This window comes from Abramis brama (assembly GCF_963993115.1).
Source record: "Abramis brama genome assembly, chromosome: 23".
NCBI classification, from domain to species: Eukaryota; Metazoa; Chordata; class Actinopteri; order Cypriniformes; family Leuciscidae; genus Abramis; species Abramis brama.
In genome coordinates, this window is record NC_139985.1 from 7,475,275 (window position 1) to 7,494,723 (window position 19,449).

The 19,449-nt window shown below is 35.5% G+C and overlaps 1 protein-coding gene across 1 annotated transcript; it reads right to left on the reverse strand.

The window, feature by feature from the left end:
* Nucleotides 1-13,359: 13,359 nt before the first annotated feature.
* On the reverse strand, nucleotides 13,360-16,422 carry nkpd1 (NTPase, KAP family P-loop domain containing 1; the record flags this gene model as incomplete). Its single annotated transcript, XM_084101294.1, has 3 exons — nucleotides 13,360-13,608; nucleotides 14,357-16,182; nucleotides 16,290-16,422. 3 exons carry the CDS (start codon nucleotides 16,420-16,422, stop codon nucleotides 13,360-13,362), a joined length of 2,208 nt encoding a protein of 735 aa, XP_083957420.1.
* Nucleotides 16,423-19,449: the final 3,027 nt, after the last annotated feature.

Here is a 19,449-nt window from a genome sequence, read left to right on the forward strand (position 1 = left end):
TTCAAACCATTGTGACAACTTACCCCATATAGTGCGTCAACATGCCCCATTCTTGAAGAGTCATTTATTTTATTTATTTTCTTGGACAGTAACAGTGGAGTTCAATAATGTTTTTTAACATTATTGTTTTAACATCTAAGTTAAGTTAGTTCTTATGCTCAATTAGTTTGTCACAACTAGCCCTTGGCTCCAGTACTTCTGCTTTTTTGTCATAGTACTACATTTAATGAGCGTTTGTTGAGTTTAATCTGGAAGAAAGCAACATATTTGTTTTATACTACCGTGTTTACAGTAATTACAATATAATGGCAGAGGATTGTAGCCTGGTGCTTAATACTGCTCTTTTTTTTCCCTACTACTTCTCTCTCCTCCTGTTGGTTTTCTCTGTGCATTGCTATATGGCAGACTGACTAACTCGAGGGAATTTTTTTTAAACAAGGGTATAGAGGGAAAAACATTGTGTGTGTGTGTAGGAACCTGGCAGAGCTGTCTTGCTTAAAGCCAGCCTGCCTGTAGAAAACTCTGGCTTCAGGTTGAATATCTCCCATCACAGTGGCAACACAAACACCACAGCCTTACACTCACCTCAACCCTTCCTCCTCCTCTCCTCCACCTTTCTCACAATCTCCCTCTCTCTCGCTTATCTGTCTCGTCAGGTCAGTTTCTTCATCGGCTTTCTCTCAGCCTCAATAGCTCAGTCTTGCCAACAAAACAGTTCCCAGAACCGGAGTCTGTCCCTCAGTGTAAAGAAATACTGCCACTGAAATCCACCACACCACGAGACTTCACATCACATAACACTAACCTGTCCTCACAGCACACATCACAACAGTCCCATCTTAAACAGGGTGTGTCCAAACCTTTAAAATGCCGTTGACACAATGCCGAAAACATTGAGCTTTGGAGGCATTTTCTTGGTTAGAGAGAGATGCTTTTTGAGTGTCGAGCCCAAGCTGTCAATGTGATTCATTTAATGTCTCACAACACCAAGAGGGACACATTAAAACAGCTTGTTACGATCACGTGGCCTCTTAAAATGGAAATTTCAGCTCAATTCAGATAGTCTACTAGAAATATATTAAATGTATATTAACACTAGAAGTGCCATGGCGGTCATTTTGACCGTTTTGAATTTTATATCTGCAATAACTTTGTTGAAAAAATAAATAAAATCCTGCTGGTACCTGACTTTTCCTAAAAGTGTCTGTATTTTCATTTAAAATGTTTTTCATATAAATTACACACAAGGCAAAAAAACAAATGAACATATTTACCTATTTCGGCCATAGACGGTCATATTGACCGCACTGAATTTCGCGGTATTATTATAGGCTATACCAATATACACAACAATAAAATGTGGTAAAAAATACACAAAACATATTCAACAACAAATCATTTAAATGTAATGATATTCAGAACAGAACAAGAATGAAAAAATAACTATAAACAAGCCAAAATGAAATACTTTATAAGCGAAAGTGAAAGTAAGCGGCGTTAGGCTCACGTAACTGTCTAATTAGAATCAAAATGTTTCAACATTTGCGATGTATTTGGATGGTAAACTATTCTTTATTATAGGCTTTGTACTTCACTCACGTTTCAATATCAACGGAAAAAATCATCCTCTTCACATGCGCAAAATGGTAATTGTAGGCTACTAGGCTACTGACTATATAAACAGAGCAGTGGAATTTTTATTAGGTTGACTATTTTATTATTATATTTTATTATGGCTATAATGAACAGGCTGCAGTGTCAAGATTGCAATGCTGGAATATGGTGTGTGTGTGTGTGTCGGTGGGCGCAGGCGCGGGCGCGATCGAACAGTGGAAACATGAAAACATAGGCTACTCTGTCATTTTGTTCAGGACATCTACGGATATTATTTATTTATAAATGTATAATTAAACTTGTTTAAATGTACAGTTTGGTGTTGTTTTGTTTTTAAAAGATATCCTAATACAATAGCCTAAATGCATTAATCTCTCATTTGGGTATTTATCATTAAAGATATAGAGTTTGGAATCTAGCGGTCAAAATGACCGTTTGCGGCAGTTCTAGTAGTTATGGAATTCTGGCACTTCTAGTGTTAATAAACGTATGTGGAAATTATTGAAAATATCATTGCCTTAGATTAATAGATGATATTTATTTAATAATCTTGTGTAAATGAATTGAACCTTTTTGTAAAGTTACGCCCCCCCCCCCCCCCCCCCCACCCACACACATTTTAGTCTTTAAATGTGTGCTTGGTTATCTCTAAAACTCACTTGAATGTATTTTAGGTCATCAGACACTATACGTAATGAAGTCTTGAAGGCCGCTCTGACTAACGGGCCAGTAGGGCAGCTGTCTTGTGTTTCAGACATACCCAGTGCTGTACATGTTGTGGGCAGTGCTTGTCTTTTGAGAGAATGAGGATTTTCAGATCTGTGAATAGCCTACTTCAAGGAACCGAGAGCTCTCTGAAGCTCTTGTGTACCTCATCTTCTGAAGACAGGCAAAACCGTGGAGACGCTACAGCTACAGGCATGAGTTTGAAGCACAGGTGTCCCTCCAGGTGTTGTATTTTTATCCTTTATGTGTTTTTATGATGTGCTCTTCTTTGCTTGTTCCTTCTTGACATCTTTAAAGCTCCTTCACTATATTATCTTCTCATGGAGGGAATAAGTCTCAGAAATAAACAAGAGAACTGGGGCTGTGTGTAATTTACAGTTGTGGTTAAAACTTGTGTACTAGTAAATCTTTGTTGAGTTGCACTGTTAACATGACTTCCTCACATATAAACTAAATATTTACAGAAGCTGATCGATTGGAAAGAACTTGCAGGCTGATTGGATTACATCAATGAGCTTATGTTTTGTGTGACAGACTTTAATCCTTTAAATATATTGATTGATATGTACATTAACTGAATTTGTAATGGTTGTCCAGAATGAAACTATTAAACGGTGCAATTTATAAATGCATTGGCATCTGTCACTGTGGCATTTACAAAAAAAGTAAATAAATATACACTACCATTCAAAGATTTGGGGTTAGTAAAATCAAAAAGTAAATAAATTAATACTGTTATTCAGCAAGGACACAGTAAAGATCTTTATAATGTTACAAACTATTTCTGTTTTCAAATAAAAAACAGTTCTTTGAACTTTCTATTCATCAAAAAATTCTGGAAAAAAAAAAATATATATTAGAGTTGCACACAAATATTAAGCAGCACAACTGTTTTCGAATGTGAAATATAAATAAATATATACAGTAGTCAACATTTGAAGTGGATCAAAAAAGTATTTTATTTTATTTTATTTTTTTACTTTTTATTTTTTAAATTGAAGCGTTATTTGTTACTGCTGTCATTTAAATTTGCACAGGACGGACAGCTTCCAAACTACAAGCTAACAGAGTCAACAAAGTACAGAGTTTTGTTACTTACTAACTAAGGTTAACTTTTTGTCCAATTTAAGAAAGACCTCACGGATGGCTGGTGCAACCCTGCCCTGATGAAATAGATTCTGGAAAGACAGACAGAATCATTTCTCCTCATCCTTTGGTGATGGGAGGTCTTACTTTTGCATTAGTGCCTCTCCAAACAAGCTCTTCACGTATCACCTACAGTTAATGGCCGGCCGTGTTCATTAAGGAAAAAAACATTGCCATAGACACCACAACAGCCTTTCATCCGCCTCCCACTCACATGTGTCTCCATGGCAAAAATGGCCACCATTAGTAGCGCGCGTCTTCGAGTAACATCATCAGTGCTTTTAATGACTGCAAGGCCACAAACTCCTCACACACTCTCAAACACACACCAGAGTCCTCTGGCATCATCAGACCTCGCAAAAGTGAAATGGTCAATTAGGATTCTGGCCAGCTAGCTCCATTACAGCCCAGCACATGGTCATCACTGGTCATTAAGACACCCGTGTCACCAAAAGCCACCAATTAGGCTCCGTTCCAGCAGACCCTGAGATCAGCTTTCAAATGCTAATGTCTGTTTCAAAGAGATTTCGTATTTATTTCGCAGTTCTTTAAATAGTTGCATGGCTTTAGATGGAATGTACGTAAATGAGTCACACGCTCGCTCGGATGGCGAGGAAGGGGATCATGGGTGCGATGATGGCGGGTCTATTAACAGTTGTGTTTAAGTAGCTCTGACCCAAACCACGGCTCAGAAAATAAATAGATCTCAAATTAGCAAAGGAGACGAGGATGAAATGTGGTGACATTTTAGCCAAATGAATCTCCTTCATCATTATCACAGGGGCTTAATTAGCAATCCCGGCGGAGGGACGAGAGGAATGGAGGATTGCTCATTCCACCTCCATGGCAGCTGAAACCACGATCCCGGAGGTCGGATCATCTGAAGACTTCGCCTAATCTTTCAGATTAATTCATGGAGGCATTTGAGCCCTTGAGAAAATGAGAAGGCAGATATGCGTAACTGCTTCCTGGCCTTGCTGTTTTCCTGTTTTTAGCTGTTGTTTCACCCCCGGTAAGCACCCTTGAGCAATGCGGGTCTGGCTGACACCAGGAAGAACCCGCTCTGGCCTCTGAGTCTCACCGTATCAATGCCATGACTACTAATGCCTTCATAACCGGGGAACATCTGCCAAGTAACATAAAGAAACCTGTGAGACATGATCTTTCATTCCCCACCTATACCTCTTTTATTATTAATTCAGTAGTGATGAGTAGTCCAGATGAAGTACAGATGTGTATATACAGATCATATATATTTAGGGGAGAGCTTTATCTCTGTGAAAATATACTTTTCTGGCTTAATTGTTTTGGATACAATCGTAACACTTTCAAATAAGATTCAGTTTAGTCTAGGATAATGTTAATATCTGCATAAAGTCTCTTATGTTCACTACGGCTGCATTATTTGATCAAAGATATTGATTCTGAAATAATAAATAACTGTTCAGAATGTAATTCATTCCTGTGATGGAAAAGCTGAATTTTCAGCATCATTACTCCAGTCTTCAGTGTCACATGATCCTTCAGAAATCATTCTAATATGATGATCTGATGCTCAAGAAACTATTATTGTCTCTATTATAAACTCTATTATTATCAATGTTGAAAATGTTTGTGCTGCTTAATATTTTTGTGGAAACAGTGATACATTTTTTTCAGGATTCCTTGATAAATAGAAAGTTCAAAAGAGCAGCATTTATTTTTTTATTTTTTTATAAATGTCTTTACTCTCAATTTTGTTTAACTGAATGCATCCTTCCTGAATAAATGCATTTCTTTCTTAGTTTATTTTTAACCACAGTATTTGCTAATACATTAAGTTATAGAAGTTACAATAGTGTAAATGAATTATAAATGTAAATGAAAAAGAAATAATTATTAGCAATAATATATTTATTATATATATATTTATTTATTTTAATGCATAACTGTAAAAGTATTGCTAAAAGTATTGTTCATTATGAACTATTTAAACCGTATTCTAAAGTTTTCCCAAGCACTTAATGTACACAACTTTTATATTCATATCATTCTTATATGGTAACAGTGGAATGTAATAAACAAATTGCCTTCCAAGGCAATAAACAAACGGGCTTCCAAGGCCATAATGTCACGTTTAATGATCTAAAACAAATTCAAGTGAGCAGACAGAACCAAGCAAATCTTGTCTGCAGAGCTTATTTCTTTGAGTTATATGTTGAATAAAATGGAAACAATTGATATATAAATTAACTCACTCCTTTCAACTGCTCCTTCAGATGCCAAATCACACACACAAGAATGTGGAATATAACAAGCAGTGAAAGATACACCTGTGCTCCCTTAAAAAAATCAACCAGATGAATATGTTAGATGACAATATGTGACATAAACATTGCATTCAGACCTGCTTTGTTGCAATCTCCAAATACTGTTTTTTTTTGTTTTTTTTTACAGCACACATGAAATGATATTGGATTGTTTATTGGATAGTGGCACTTTATCTTATTCATTCATTGAGAGCTCAATCAATATCTGAACATGTACTTGACTGACAGCATTTAAAATTAAGGGGGCGAAAACGGGTTTCAAAGTGCAAGTTTTTGAAAATACAGTTATTGTCTCCATGTAAACTACAAAAATAAACAGTGATGTCATGCATATTATGTGTTCAGTCTTTAGGCGCATAGTTTTTCTTCACAAAGTTACATCGCCAACTACTGGCCCGGGAGCATAATACAGCTTTTTTTAGTCGTTTTTGCAAATCTGTGGGAACGGATATTTTGACAATGTTGTCTGTATGCGAAACTTCAAAACTGCAAAGGAAAAACTTTTCCGTTTTTAGTGAATCTTTGTCGTGTAAACGTACCCCCAAACACTGCTGTATTTCAGTCATACACAGTCAATGATTTGAGATAGAGAGCAAGTTAAAGTCATAACGTATTTTTGTGTTCACAATCTTGTCTTTTGGCATTTGAAGTTTTAATATTTAAATGATATTGTAGATTATGTTTTTAAAAAGATAATTCAGAGATTGCATCTTATTTGGAGGCTAAAACACTGCGAAAGCACATTTTAGAAATGGTCTAGAAATCTTGTTGAGAGGACTATGTCTTTTAATGTGACTATGTGATATGGAGTGCTGATTATTAAAGGGATAGTTCACCCAAAAATGAAAATTCAGTCATGTTTCATTTTTGGGTGAACTGTCCCTTTAAAGCAAAGCAAAGCAAAAATTGTCTAGGCTGGTTAATGTAGCTAGTGCAATTATAGGAAAGACATAAAGACCACTGAATGATATGTATCAAAAGTTAAACAAAAATCTTTGGTTATTAGAGGATTCTTCTCATCCCTTGCATTCTCAATTTGTTACCATAAGGTGACGTGTGGGCGAGTAAAAACGTGTACCAGATGTCATTTGTGCCGACTGCCACTAGAATTTTTAATGTTGAGTCATGAATATGAGTAGGTGTGGATGTGTATGCATATTGTATACAGTATCTACACATTGGAATTTCATATTGTTTTCTGTTACTTTGTGTTGGTGTCCTTGTGTGTGATGTATAGTGAAGCCAAAGACACATTTCCACTTGTGGACAATAACTAAACTAAAACTAAACTAGTTTAATGTTCAAAATCCTGCATGGCAAGAATAAATTTCAGAGATTTATTGTGTATATTAGGCCTATATTACGTTATTCCACTGTTCAGTTGTAGATTGAGAAGGAGCTTTTGGGAGCAACATTGCAAACAAATATAATCACACATTTTAGCATTGATAACTGGCATCTCTGCTGGTTCACTTTTTAAAAGTTTTATCATATCTGCTCATTTATGGTTTGTGTCCTGCTGAAAGAACACTGAAAAAAATGATTCATTGACTAGTTGAATTTACTAAAAGAAATTATGTTAATTGGATCCACATAATTGATTTTAGCTACATTTAAACAAATGCATTACGTTGAACTAAGTTCAGCTTAATGCATTTGTTTAAATGTAGCTAAAATCAATTGCGTGGAACCACTTACGATAATTTTTTTGAGTAAATTCAATGATTTCAGTAAATTCATTGAATTTTCTAAATGTTTTTATCGTAAGTGGTTCCACGCAATTGATTTTAGCTACATTTAAACAAATGCATTACGCTGAACTTAGTTCAACGTAATGCATTTGTTTAAATGTAGCTAAAATGAATTACGTGGAACCAATTAACATAATTTTTTTTAGTAAATTCAACTAAGTCAATAAATCATTTTTTTCAGTGAACTTCCCTTGACTTAAGTGGAAGTGAGCGACAACTCTTGCTTTCTTAAGTACGACCAAGATGAGACCAGAGTAAATTCAAGTTTGATAGGATAACAGGGTCGTTAATGTGAGATAATAAAACCATAACCTGCAGCTAACGACGGCAGTGACTTTGATGAGGTCATTCTTGCTAATTTGGGTCAATGTGTGTGATGTGCATATCTGCTCGAACAGTTTAATTGTGCAGAACAGAAGATAATAAAGATAAATAATTTACTCTGAAATTATAAATAATAAAGCAAAAGTTAAGTAGTGTCCAAAGAAGGTTAAACTTCACTTCAGCTTTAGCCAATAAATGTGTTAAAGCCAGAGGAGTAGCAACCATTACAATATCTCCACTTTTTGAAATGTACTAAATGTGTTGTGAAATATTAATGATTATATTTATTTACTATTTGCTTTCTACTTCCATTTACAAATTTATGTTTTTATGTTTTTTTTTTTTTACATTGCTTTAACTCATCAAAATAAGTTAAGCAATTTTCAACTTTATATATATATATATATATATATATATATATGTATATATATATATATATATATAATATTTTTTTCTTCTCCATTTTTATTTGAAATATTTTCTAGTTATATTATATTAACTGTATTATATTTGCATTAAATTACATAATATTATATATTTAGTTATTTATTTTGTTCTCTGCCATCTACACATTGATTTAAAATATTATAGTTTTTGTAAAAATGTTTTCTAGGTTTTAGTTTTTAAAATATAATAAGATTTTTTTTTAATCATATTTTAAAGATTATATTATTTAATAATTATTATGCTATATTTATTATATTACTTTATACATTTTTTTTCCTTCTCCATTTAAAAAAAAAAATATTTCTAGTTTTTGTAAATTTGTTTTTGTATTATTATATTATATTATTGTTTTCCTGTTGTTTGGTGTAGTTTCCTTAAATCTGTCATTCTTGTATTCCCAGGCTGTTAATTAAATAATCAAGCCTTGCAAGGAGAGTAAAATTTGGTTTTAGAGTTTCCTGTTGTTTTCATTGTCATTTGCACTATTGTTGTTGTGTTTTTCAGTTTTAACAAGCAGGGCAAATTCTGTTGCACCCATGAAGCATCGACCGAAGTGATTCTGATTCAAATTTCTACAATGACGCTAAACAATTCTGTGTAATGGCATTGTGGATCTCTCGTGTAAAAGATGGTCTCAGCGTGTAGGTAAACAGACAAACACACTCCCACACGCACCATTTATGCAAATAGAAATATCCACCTGCTCACGCACTGACATTAATTTCATAATATACACAATGTGCCAATCAAGGACCCATTGTTTCCACTCATTGATGCGAGCTGCAAGCAAACAAGCATTGTTTTAGTCTATCATCTCTAAACAGATGATTATGCTCCTATCAGTCTCACGGTGTTGTGTGGCTGCAGATGCTAGGTGTCAACTAACACACAAGAGGAAGCAAGCACATTAGCATCGTTATTTTGAGACTTATCCTCCACGTGTCAATCAACACTCCAATTACAAACTGCTCCCAATACCTCTCATCTGTCTGACATATCTGATTGGCTTATTTGCTTGGGTGCTGGTTGTTCAAAAGCTCAAAGAGCAAACCCTGACTAAATGTCATGTCTAAATTTACGCCTCCCTCAGCCTGCGCACTACGTGTCACAGTTTTATTTTTTGAGTGTGCCCTGTCAAGCTTGGCGTCCTAATTAAAAAGTTTTAAATATTTGAACTTCATTAAAAGACAGAGGGTGCATAATTATCGGTTTATGGGTACTACCCACTTTTTTTTTATGATTTAGCTACTTGCACAACTGTTGTTTGGTTTAGCTTCATTAAAGCTGTGATTCTTGTATTCCCAGAGATCGTGACACACATGATGCTTTTGAAATCATTCTAATATGCTGATTTGGTGCTCAAGAAACATTTTATTATCAAAGATGAAAACAACTGTGATGCTTATTTATAAAAAAAAAAATATATATATATATATATATATATATATATATATGATATTCAGGATTCTTTGATGAATAGAAAGTTAACTGCCTCTTTTGATAATTTTAATCCATCATTGCTGGATAAAAGTGTTATTAGATTAGTATTATAGATTATTTTTTACTCCCCCATGACTTTTGAAGGGTAGTGTATATGCTTTTATTTTTGTTCTGTGTAACACACAGAATTTATGAACATTAATTATTAATTTGTATACTCAGATTATAGTGACAGTGTCTGTGAAACTTCAAAAAGGACCGAATACACTATAAAATCACCATAAAATGTAGAATTAAATACTACTTTAATTTAATTTTGGCTCTTTAATGGTCACTATCTTGTTTTGAAAAGAGTTGTGGGAAAATTCTACAAAATATCAACGGAAAATTAACACCATATTGCTTTGGAATAAGATAAGGGTAAATAATGAATTATTTTTCTCGTATTCCTTGAATATTTCTCTTTAATGTGCTGTACAGATCGATCATGCTTGTGAACATGGAAACAGTTGTTTACGGCTATTTCTGTTTAGAGATATGACAGATGATCCTTACAGATATTACCCATATTGTATTTGTGTCAGCCACAAGTGGCTTATTAACTGCGAATATCCATCAGTAGAGTCAATACAGCTGTGAATGTTTAATTACATTTCAGCCAGAGAGAAATGTGATCTATAATTTCACACTAGCACAAATTAAGCCGTTCATCCACGGCCAATGCGCCACGGTATGTTCCGTGTTGGGATTTCTTGCATTGCAAAATCCATTTCACTTTAAAAACCTCATTTGAGCTACTGCTATGATTATGTTGAATGGCTTCCTCTCCTCTGTTTCTCCCCCAGTCAGTCTGTTCATAGAGTTTAATGTTCAACTCCCGGTTTAGCTTGGTTTGCTCTGAGAGCGATGTCTCTGTTAGCTGAGCTGCCGCGTTTGTCGACCTTGGCCTTCGGAGAGAAATTGCAAATGCCAAGGAAATACTTCCTCATTAGTTTTACCCTTAGCCTACAGCCTTCACGGCGGGAGACATGATATAATCAGAGTCTTTGCGAGGCTCGGCTTGTCTAGCCTTTCTCTATACAAAGTCCGCCATCAAAAGCAATTCCCCTTATTTATGGGGTTTTCACCGAGTGGTCCGCAAAGAATCAAGCTCGGAAAGGGGAGAGAATCCCTATTAAATTGACTGACATGGGGGAAGCCCATGTAAAACACTCTTTATAGCTCTAAAAACCCACACATAAATGGAGGCCCTTGTCGTGTGAGAGGCCATAAAGATTGAAAAAAGAATTACACTTGTGGCGTGAGTTGGTGTTCTACAATCCATCTTTATGCATCAAACTCAGTAATCAATGCCGTGGTTTGCTGTTTGTCCTGCCGGCACTGGCACAATGTGCAGCTCATCCATCCCGATATCAAATATTGTTGATGTTATTGTTGGTTACTACTCAGCTACGTGTTATGCAAGCATTTTTCACAAGCATTTCTGATGCAAATGCGCATTATGTGTTTAACAGCCCTTGCAGAACAGGACAACAGCCTGTATAGGAAAATGCTGCATGATGCAGTATTGTATTTTAAGGCTCTTCTTTGTGTTCATCTGAACGTTATCATATGCACTCTCAGCAGTCCTTGTTTTCATTTTCCATGTAAAGAATCCATCGATACAATTTTATTTTAAAATCACATCGCTATATGTACTGTTATTTCCTCTGCTTACACCAAGGACGCTTTCCTGCATTGATTCTGAGTGAGAGGGGTAAGAATATCCCCCCCTTTCCTGGCCCATTAAATTCCCTTAATATGTCTGCATGATATCGATTTCATATGAACCCCCACTTTGATGTTCGCAATTTCAGAGTCATATTTCAGTCCGGCACACACCGACCGACCTCTCTTTGTCGATTGGTTTGTCTTGACTGTACTTGAAGATAAGATTCAATAAAAGCAACCATATTAACAGAATCATGTCTTGTTTGATGCAATTACAAAAGTGTTATTTTCAAGCAATTTTAGTATGTTTCTAGGACTGCACATTTAACATTATTTTAGTGTGATTAATTTACACAACAAAGTAGCACAATTAGTTATGCTCTTACTGTAAGGATTTTCCTAACAGCTTGAAGTACTATTATTAATTGATGAATCCAATTAATCAACATATCATTAATATGATTTAAAACATATAAATGTATATAAACGTGTTCATGTATATAAATATGTAGCCTATATCTGTACACAAATACAAGCATAAAAGCCATGCTCTATTTTCTAGGATGTTCTTTCATGTTGCTTGCGCAGTTGAACATTCTAACTTTTGCATTAGCGTTATGTACCGCCATAGATCCGTGGGAGGTCTCCGCTGAGCTGCATGGGAGATATATTTTCTCTGCTTTCTCAGAAGCCTCATTCCCACAGAGCATAAAGTAAAACTCTGTGACAGGTTGTGCGATTAAAAAAACATCTGCACGCTGTCATTCAGTCCTATATTAAAGTTTTATAGAAAGTAAAACTAAGGTGTCAAAGTACAGATTCTGAACATTGCCAAAGTTTTTGTATGGAAAAACTCAGAGTGATATAATGAAACCGGAAACTCTGGAGCTACCATGGGAATTTCATGAGAAATGGTTGACGTTCTTTAGTAATTCTTTAGATTAGATACACGGAATATGAGGTTGTTTGACTGTTACACAATTTTTATATTTGCAGATGTTTTATATTTTGTGGAAATGCTTTATTGCTCTTGTGTTATATGTTGTAGCTCTGTATTTGCTGAACCTTTATGACCATAAACATTTTATGTGTGTATAGACATGAACCTTGTACAATGAACCCTGAGATATTTGTTAAAATATGCCATTCTGTTCTATTTTAAGCTCTTTATGAGCCTAATGTCTTCTCTCCTGTTTTCAAACCAGTTTTTAGTTTTGCAATTCTGTTTTCTTGCGCAGAAACCTTATAATTTACCAAACACAAACTTTTTACTTTATAAAGTTCAACACCTTTCCTTCACAGATGGTATCGATGGTCAGACAGTATTAACCTGATCAATGGTGTTGTCATTGGACCTGGTGTGTCTCAGGTATGGATTTGTGGTTAATAAGTGCAGACGGTTTTTCATGTTTTTGGAGAAAATGGTTTTACAGTCTTGTAATGTCAGTCAATGGATAGAAAAAATACATTAATTAAAATAGAGCTAATGTTTACATATATGTGTGGACTTGGGTACATGTTATATTACCCTTTATGCTGCACAGTTTTATTGTTTGCTTTTTAATTCATACAGAAATTACATTCATTAATAGTTTCATTGAGAATCATTGCGAAATAAAACCACTTATTCCCATTATCAATAATGCATCTTACACATTTGATCTGTTTGAAGACTGAAAGAGTTCTGCATAACAAAGCTCTATTTTTAAGTATCATCATTTGTTGAGTAGTCTGATTCACTGGTGTACATTTACAGCCTTATTTTTGCCTCATCATAAGGAATTATATTTTTGTAGTGATACAGCATTGTTTCCTGAAACAATCTTAGTCCACTGAATGCATGCATAGGAGGAAAAATGCAATGATGCAAACCTCAAGGTCAGTTATACTGCTTAACAGCTATGGTCAGATGAGCATATGACCACTCCAGGGTTTGTGGCTTCTGGAAGAGTTTTTGCCTGAGCTGGCCGACTAGGAGGTATGACCCCTAGGAAATGAATTTTAAAAGTCGTCCATTCTCCCAGAGTCATTTGCAGGACTTGCCTGAGGTCTTTGGTGTCACTGAAGAGGATCGTTCTGCCATCTATGAAATTTGTCCTTACTGTTTCAAGGTATTTCTCTGGGAAGCTTAGTTTTGACAGCTAAAAAAGAAACAAATGCACATATTTATATAAAAGACCATATAATTTGGAAAACAGTAAAATATATCCAGCATACATACATATGTTAGGGGTCAGTAAAATTTTATTCTAAAGAAATTACTTTCATTCAGCAAGGACGCTTTAAATGATCAAAAGTATGTTACAAAATATTTCCATTCATATTTATATTTTATCACAGTGTGCAAAAATTTTAAGGAGCACAACTGTCTTTCAAAATGAATAATAATAAGAAATATTGTTTGAGCACCAAATCAGCATATTAGAATGATTTCTGCAGGATCATGTGACACTGAAGACTGGAGTAATGATGCTGAAAATTCTGCTTTTCCATCATAGGAATACATTTTAAAATATATTACGATAGAAAACAGTTATTTTAAACTGTAATAATTATTCACAATATTAATTTTTACTGTATTATATATATATATATATATATATATATATATATATATATATATATATATATATATATATATATAAAATAAATGTTGTCTTGGTGAGTATAAAAGACTTCATTAAACAAATATTTAAAAATAAAATCACCAACCCCAAACTTTTGTATATATATAGTCACCTTGGAATTATAAGGTTCTATCTGACATTTTTGTCAAAATTTAGTTATTCACATATTCTTATTCTATTCTGTGGCAACTTATTTACTTTATTTTAGTAAAAAGAGTGCTATGTCGAAACTAACTGCTGCTTTGACTTTGTTCATACAAACCTCTTGACAAATATCATCAGTTTTCATGTTCATTACAGTTTGTGATGAGAGGGACAGGAAAGCATTTCTCCCTGCTTTCTTCAGTCTGCGGCTCCCACGAACTCTGGCCAGCTCATTCTTGATAGAGTAATTTAAGTTCACTGTGCAAAGCTGAAACATTTCCAACTCCCCTACAGTGAACCGGAAGTCTTTCCTAAGGAAAACCTCAAACAACTCAGGGTCTCCATCTCTTTCTAGAAAGTTCTCCACCTTATTTCCAATGATGCAGAGTTCCAGACTACTGTAATTGAACACTTCCCATAGTGTCTTGGTATTATCAGCAGCACAGAATGATCCATCTATCTCGTTGCTCTGTTGGTCATCTTCAACACATTGAATAATCCAACTTAATCTGCAAGGCCAGCGGTCCACCAAAACCACCCAAGCTGCTATCTTCTCTGGAGGTGGAGGCTCCAATTTTTGGGTCTCCATAATCATAATGGTTACTCGAATTGAGTTAATCACTCGTCTCATGGACATGGTGTCTCCGGATATATATGATTGAAGTTTGCTTTTATGTCTTGAGAAGATGCAAGAAAATGCAGACTCGATTAACCTATTCACTTCATTTAGATTAAGTTCTGTTGCAGCAAAGGTTTTAAAGTTTCCCTTGTTTGCAATCAAAGGGGTGACTTGTTCTTCTTCAGTCTCACTGTACTTTACAGAACACTCATCTTCAACAGAGAAGGATGTCACAGGACCTCCTAAAGTAGATGCAGCAGTCCCGTCAAGAGGAATGTCTTCAGAGATCTCAGACTGACCACGGACAATGTTTTCAAAGAGGCTGGACTTTGATGCATCAGATAGTGGAGGTACAGTGAAGGGCAGTGTGATTATACGATCTAGAAAGTCATATGCAGAGTCTCTTTTGTTTACACAATCGTCTGCCTGTTGGACCTGCCTAACCAGGACTTCTGGATCAACAGCAAGCACAGAAATGAAGGGACTCTCTTCATCAGATAGGAGAATGTTGATGGCATCCAAAACACCGACAATTTTCTTCGGTGTGCAACGATCCAAGTTGGTGATCTCCAACACCACCCTGATCCTCCTCCTTTCGAAGATCTCCATGAAGTAAATAAAGCAGCACAGCAGTCTCATCTCCTTACGAACTTCATGCATTAGTCCCAGCTGCTGACTTACCTTCTTGTTGTCCAGCCTTTGTCTAATTTTAAGGTCTTGGTTGAAGATGAGGTTCTTCAACAACAATAATATGAATCGTAGAGCTCCAACTGCAGGAACACCAAGTACAGCGATGGCAAAACCTTCCAGCACACCATACCCACTTGAGGACTCAACTTTTTCTCCTTCTTGGTTGTCCTTCACATCTAGAAATCCAAACATAATGAGAGGAACCAGAATGAAGAGTGAACCAATGAATCCCATGAGTATTAGTGCCCAAATGGGGATGCAGCCCAACTTTTTGGATCTCCAGTTCTTTGGAATATCCTCAATCTTCTTCTTTCCTGCATCTTTCTCTTCGTCGTGTTGGATGATCCGGAAAAGTCCCAGCTGGAGCTTCCCAAAGCTGTTTTGAAGAGCCTTGCACACCTGCATTACCAGTCCAGCCCAGAGCAGGTCACTGCCTGCAAAATGCCACGCGCTGAACCTCACGAACAGATAACGAATGTTCTTCATGTTCTGGTTCTGCTCCGTCCACACGGGCCGATAGAAGAGGAGCCGCAAGATCAGAGAAAGCAGATCAGAAACAGACGGTGTAATTGAGCGAGGCTTTGGTTCCTTAGTGTACTTCTCTTCTCTTCTTTTTGCCTCTTGATTCATATGCACTGCAAATGGAAAATAAAGAGTCAAATACATCAAAATCTCCAAGACATCTGGGAGAATTTGTAGGGTCAGTCATTTTAAGTTGTTTGAAAAAAGTGTGCACACTTACCCTCGATGTTCTTGAGCACCATGTTGATCCTGTTGTGACATTCTGAATACAGACCCACCGTCACAGGAGAAGAAACCTTTGTGAGGGTTTTTGATAATGCATAAGCATACACATTATCAGAGGGAATATCCATCACTAGAAATGAAACAAAGTTAAAAATGTACTTTTATTAACTCTATTAACTCATTTTTAACTCTAAATTTGAGGTTTCATAACATATATAATGTGTTATCTTGACTAAAACACAATGATTTATGCCTTTACAAAACTACACTGTAAAAACTAAAGGTGCCTCAAATATCCTGTCGGATACTCAAGGAACTTCAAAATGTAATTTAGGAGCCTCAAAGATCTTTCTCCTATAGTAGGGTTACTGGTGGAGCATTGACAATCTTTGCAGTTCTTGCTGGAACTTATGGGATCCTTTAAGCACTTTGTATTCAGTTCAGAGGTTCTGGAGTCACCTTTTCATTACCATGAGACCTCGAAGTGCTTTGGGGGAAATTAGAGGAACCAGAATTCTATAAAAGGGTTATTGTAAGATCTTTTAACATTTAAGTGGTTCCTGGAAGATCTCTTATGTTAAAGCCAGCATCCTGAGGAACCCAATGGTTCTGTGAGGCCAGAATAAGATTATTATTCAAGTCAAGTCACCTTTATTTATATAGCGCTTTTTACAATACAGATTGTATCAAAGCAGCTTCACAGTGATAACATGAAAATAATACAACAAAGTTTGTTTCTAGAAGAAAATTGCGTCATCGTCCACCTATTATCCTATTATTATTATACTTAGCCTAAGTTTGATTCAGTATAGGCCTACTTTTATTTAGTATAGGCCTATTTTATTGTTTAATTTAAACCTTAAACAACAACAATAATAATAATAATATGAAGAATAAGAAGCAGGAGGAGAAAAGTTTTATTGTGTCACGAAACTGCTGCTATTCCTCTGCAGTCATTCTTCAGTGATCATCGCACTGCTCGCGCAACAAAAGCTCAGCTGATCGTCATCAGATTTGAAAGTAACGGCTCCCCTCATCAAAGCCTGCCGCAGCTTCCGCCGTTTGTTCGGCTCTCCGTTACAAGGTTTGTAAACTCGCCAAAGAAATATAAATACAGTCAGAGTCTACTCACTATATATTCAAACACATACATATATAAACTAAATGTATTATACATTACTACGTGTTTACAGTGTTAACCACTCGTTTATTGCACAGTATGTGGTATGAGCATGAAGGTTTTAGCCGCGATGCTAACTAATCTAATGAACAAATGGAAATCATTGACTTATTGTCTTAAATTGTTTTAGCCATTCAATTCAACGTATTGTGTACAACTGTATCTTCAAATTGTTGATATAACTAATTTAGCTGATTCCTGCTGTCGTCATTGGCGTTTGTTATGAATAACACAAGTGGTTAATATAATGTTAGTTTGGTCTGTTGTTTTTGTTTGTTTACTTACTACAGGTGCCCTCATTCTCTCAAATACCATTTTAAAGCCATTTACTGGCCAATAAATATTATGTTGTGAATGGATATAATTAGCTTTGTTCTTTTGTTTCCCTGAACAACCATTACATTTCTAAAATAATCTGAACATTTCAGAGGCAACATTGAATTACAGTAAGTTACGTGCACCACATGCAAGTACTTTATTACTATGAACTTTTCTATGTGAAATTGTATTGTTTGACTGTGTACTAGTGTTTTTTAATCAGTTATTCTCTGAAAATCTTCCCTCATGCTCTCAAATCTCATTCATGTTACTCAGAAAAATAATATCACAGGTTTGGAGCCAATAATGCTATGCATTTTTTATAGGCTATACCTTAATCATTTGCATTTGAATTCTGAATTATAACTTCAAGTTTAGTCTTTTTAGACAAAAAAGCTAGCCTATTATATAGCTTCAGAAGACTTACAACACAAATCATAACACAGGAGTTGTGGACTCAATTTTTCATATTTTTAGGATCTTTTCTGGGACATTTTTGGAGCTTAACAGAATATTTGTCCATTTTTACATAAATTGTTGCATTGAATTGAACTATACAAGTGTACATAAGAATGGTTTAATGAATGATTTACACAATTTTTTTCTGCTTGTTTTCCCGAACGGTGACTGGGGTTGCATTATGCCTGAGATCTGCTTTTGGGTTCCACAGACAGAAAGTCAAACAGGTTTGAAATGTCACAAGGCGGAGGAAATTATTTTAAGTTCACAACTATCAATTTAATAACATTACTAACAGTACATTTTGTTCTTTGCAGGGACCTCGGTAAGCTGAAATACAAGTTTGAACAAGAATAAAAATCCTCCTGTAGACCTGAAAATCATTGAAGTGCCTGGACCATCCACCAGAAAAGAAGAAAAACAAACGGAAAATGAAGCTGATGCACCTTTTCACTTTTCTAACTCGTTAAGTACCTCACATGTCCCTTGTGAAGATTTTATTATTGATTGCATTTTATGTAGCAGCGAGTAAAGGTGCGTCACATTTGTGAATTTCGTGAAATTACACAGGCAAAAAGGTCCATTGACCATTGTCAGCAGTGTAGCGATGTAATGTATGAAGCACAGCTCACACAGGAGTCACTTTCACACAGCTTTCTGTTGGTCAAATCCAGCGAATTCCAGTGACCACCTTGGTCCCATAGTGAAATTTTTGACCACGCACTGATCGTGTGGATTCTTATTGAAATGACTGAAATTCACCAGTGAACATTCACAGAACAACAGATAATTTTACTGCACCTTAACTCTGTTAAAATGGAAAATGTTTTCTGCTTGTTGTGACATACTGTTTCCGAGTCGAAGCCTCTACTTCTACTTCCTTCATCTTGTTTCTAGTGAGAATACTCAACAACCAATTAATAGCACTGTTGATTCAAGTCACACATTTAAGCTTTTCAAAAGCCATAGTGTACATTACAGTCTCCAGTCTCACGGCATCCCAGACAATCCTTTTATGATTCAAAATAGCTGAATAACTAACCATCTGAGATTTCGGAATAGAGATAAATGTTAGGATCATAATTTTCCGGAATATTACAGCACAATGAGTGTATATTAGCACTGTTTTTTGTTTGTTTTTGGCATCTGATAGAGCTTTTGTACTTGGAAACAGTGATGTCAGACTTAACAAGCGGAC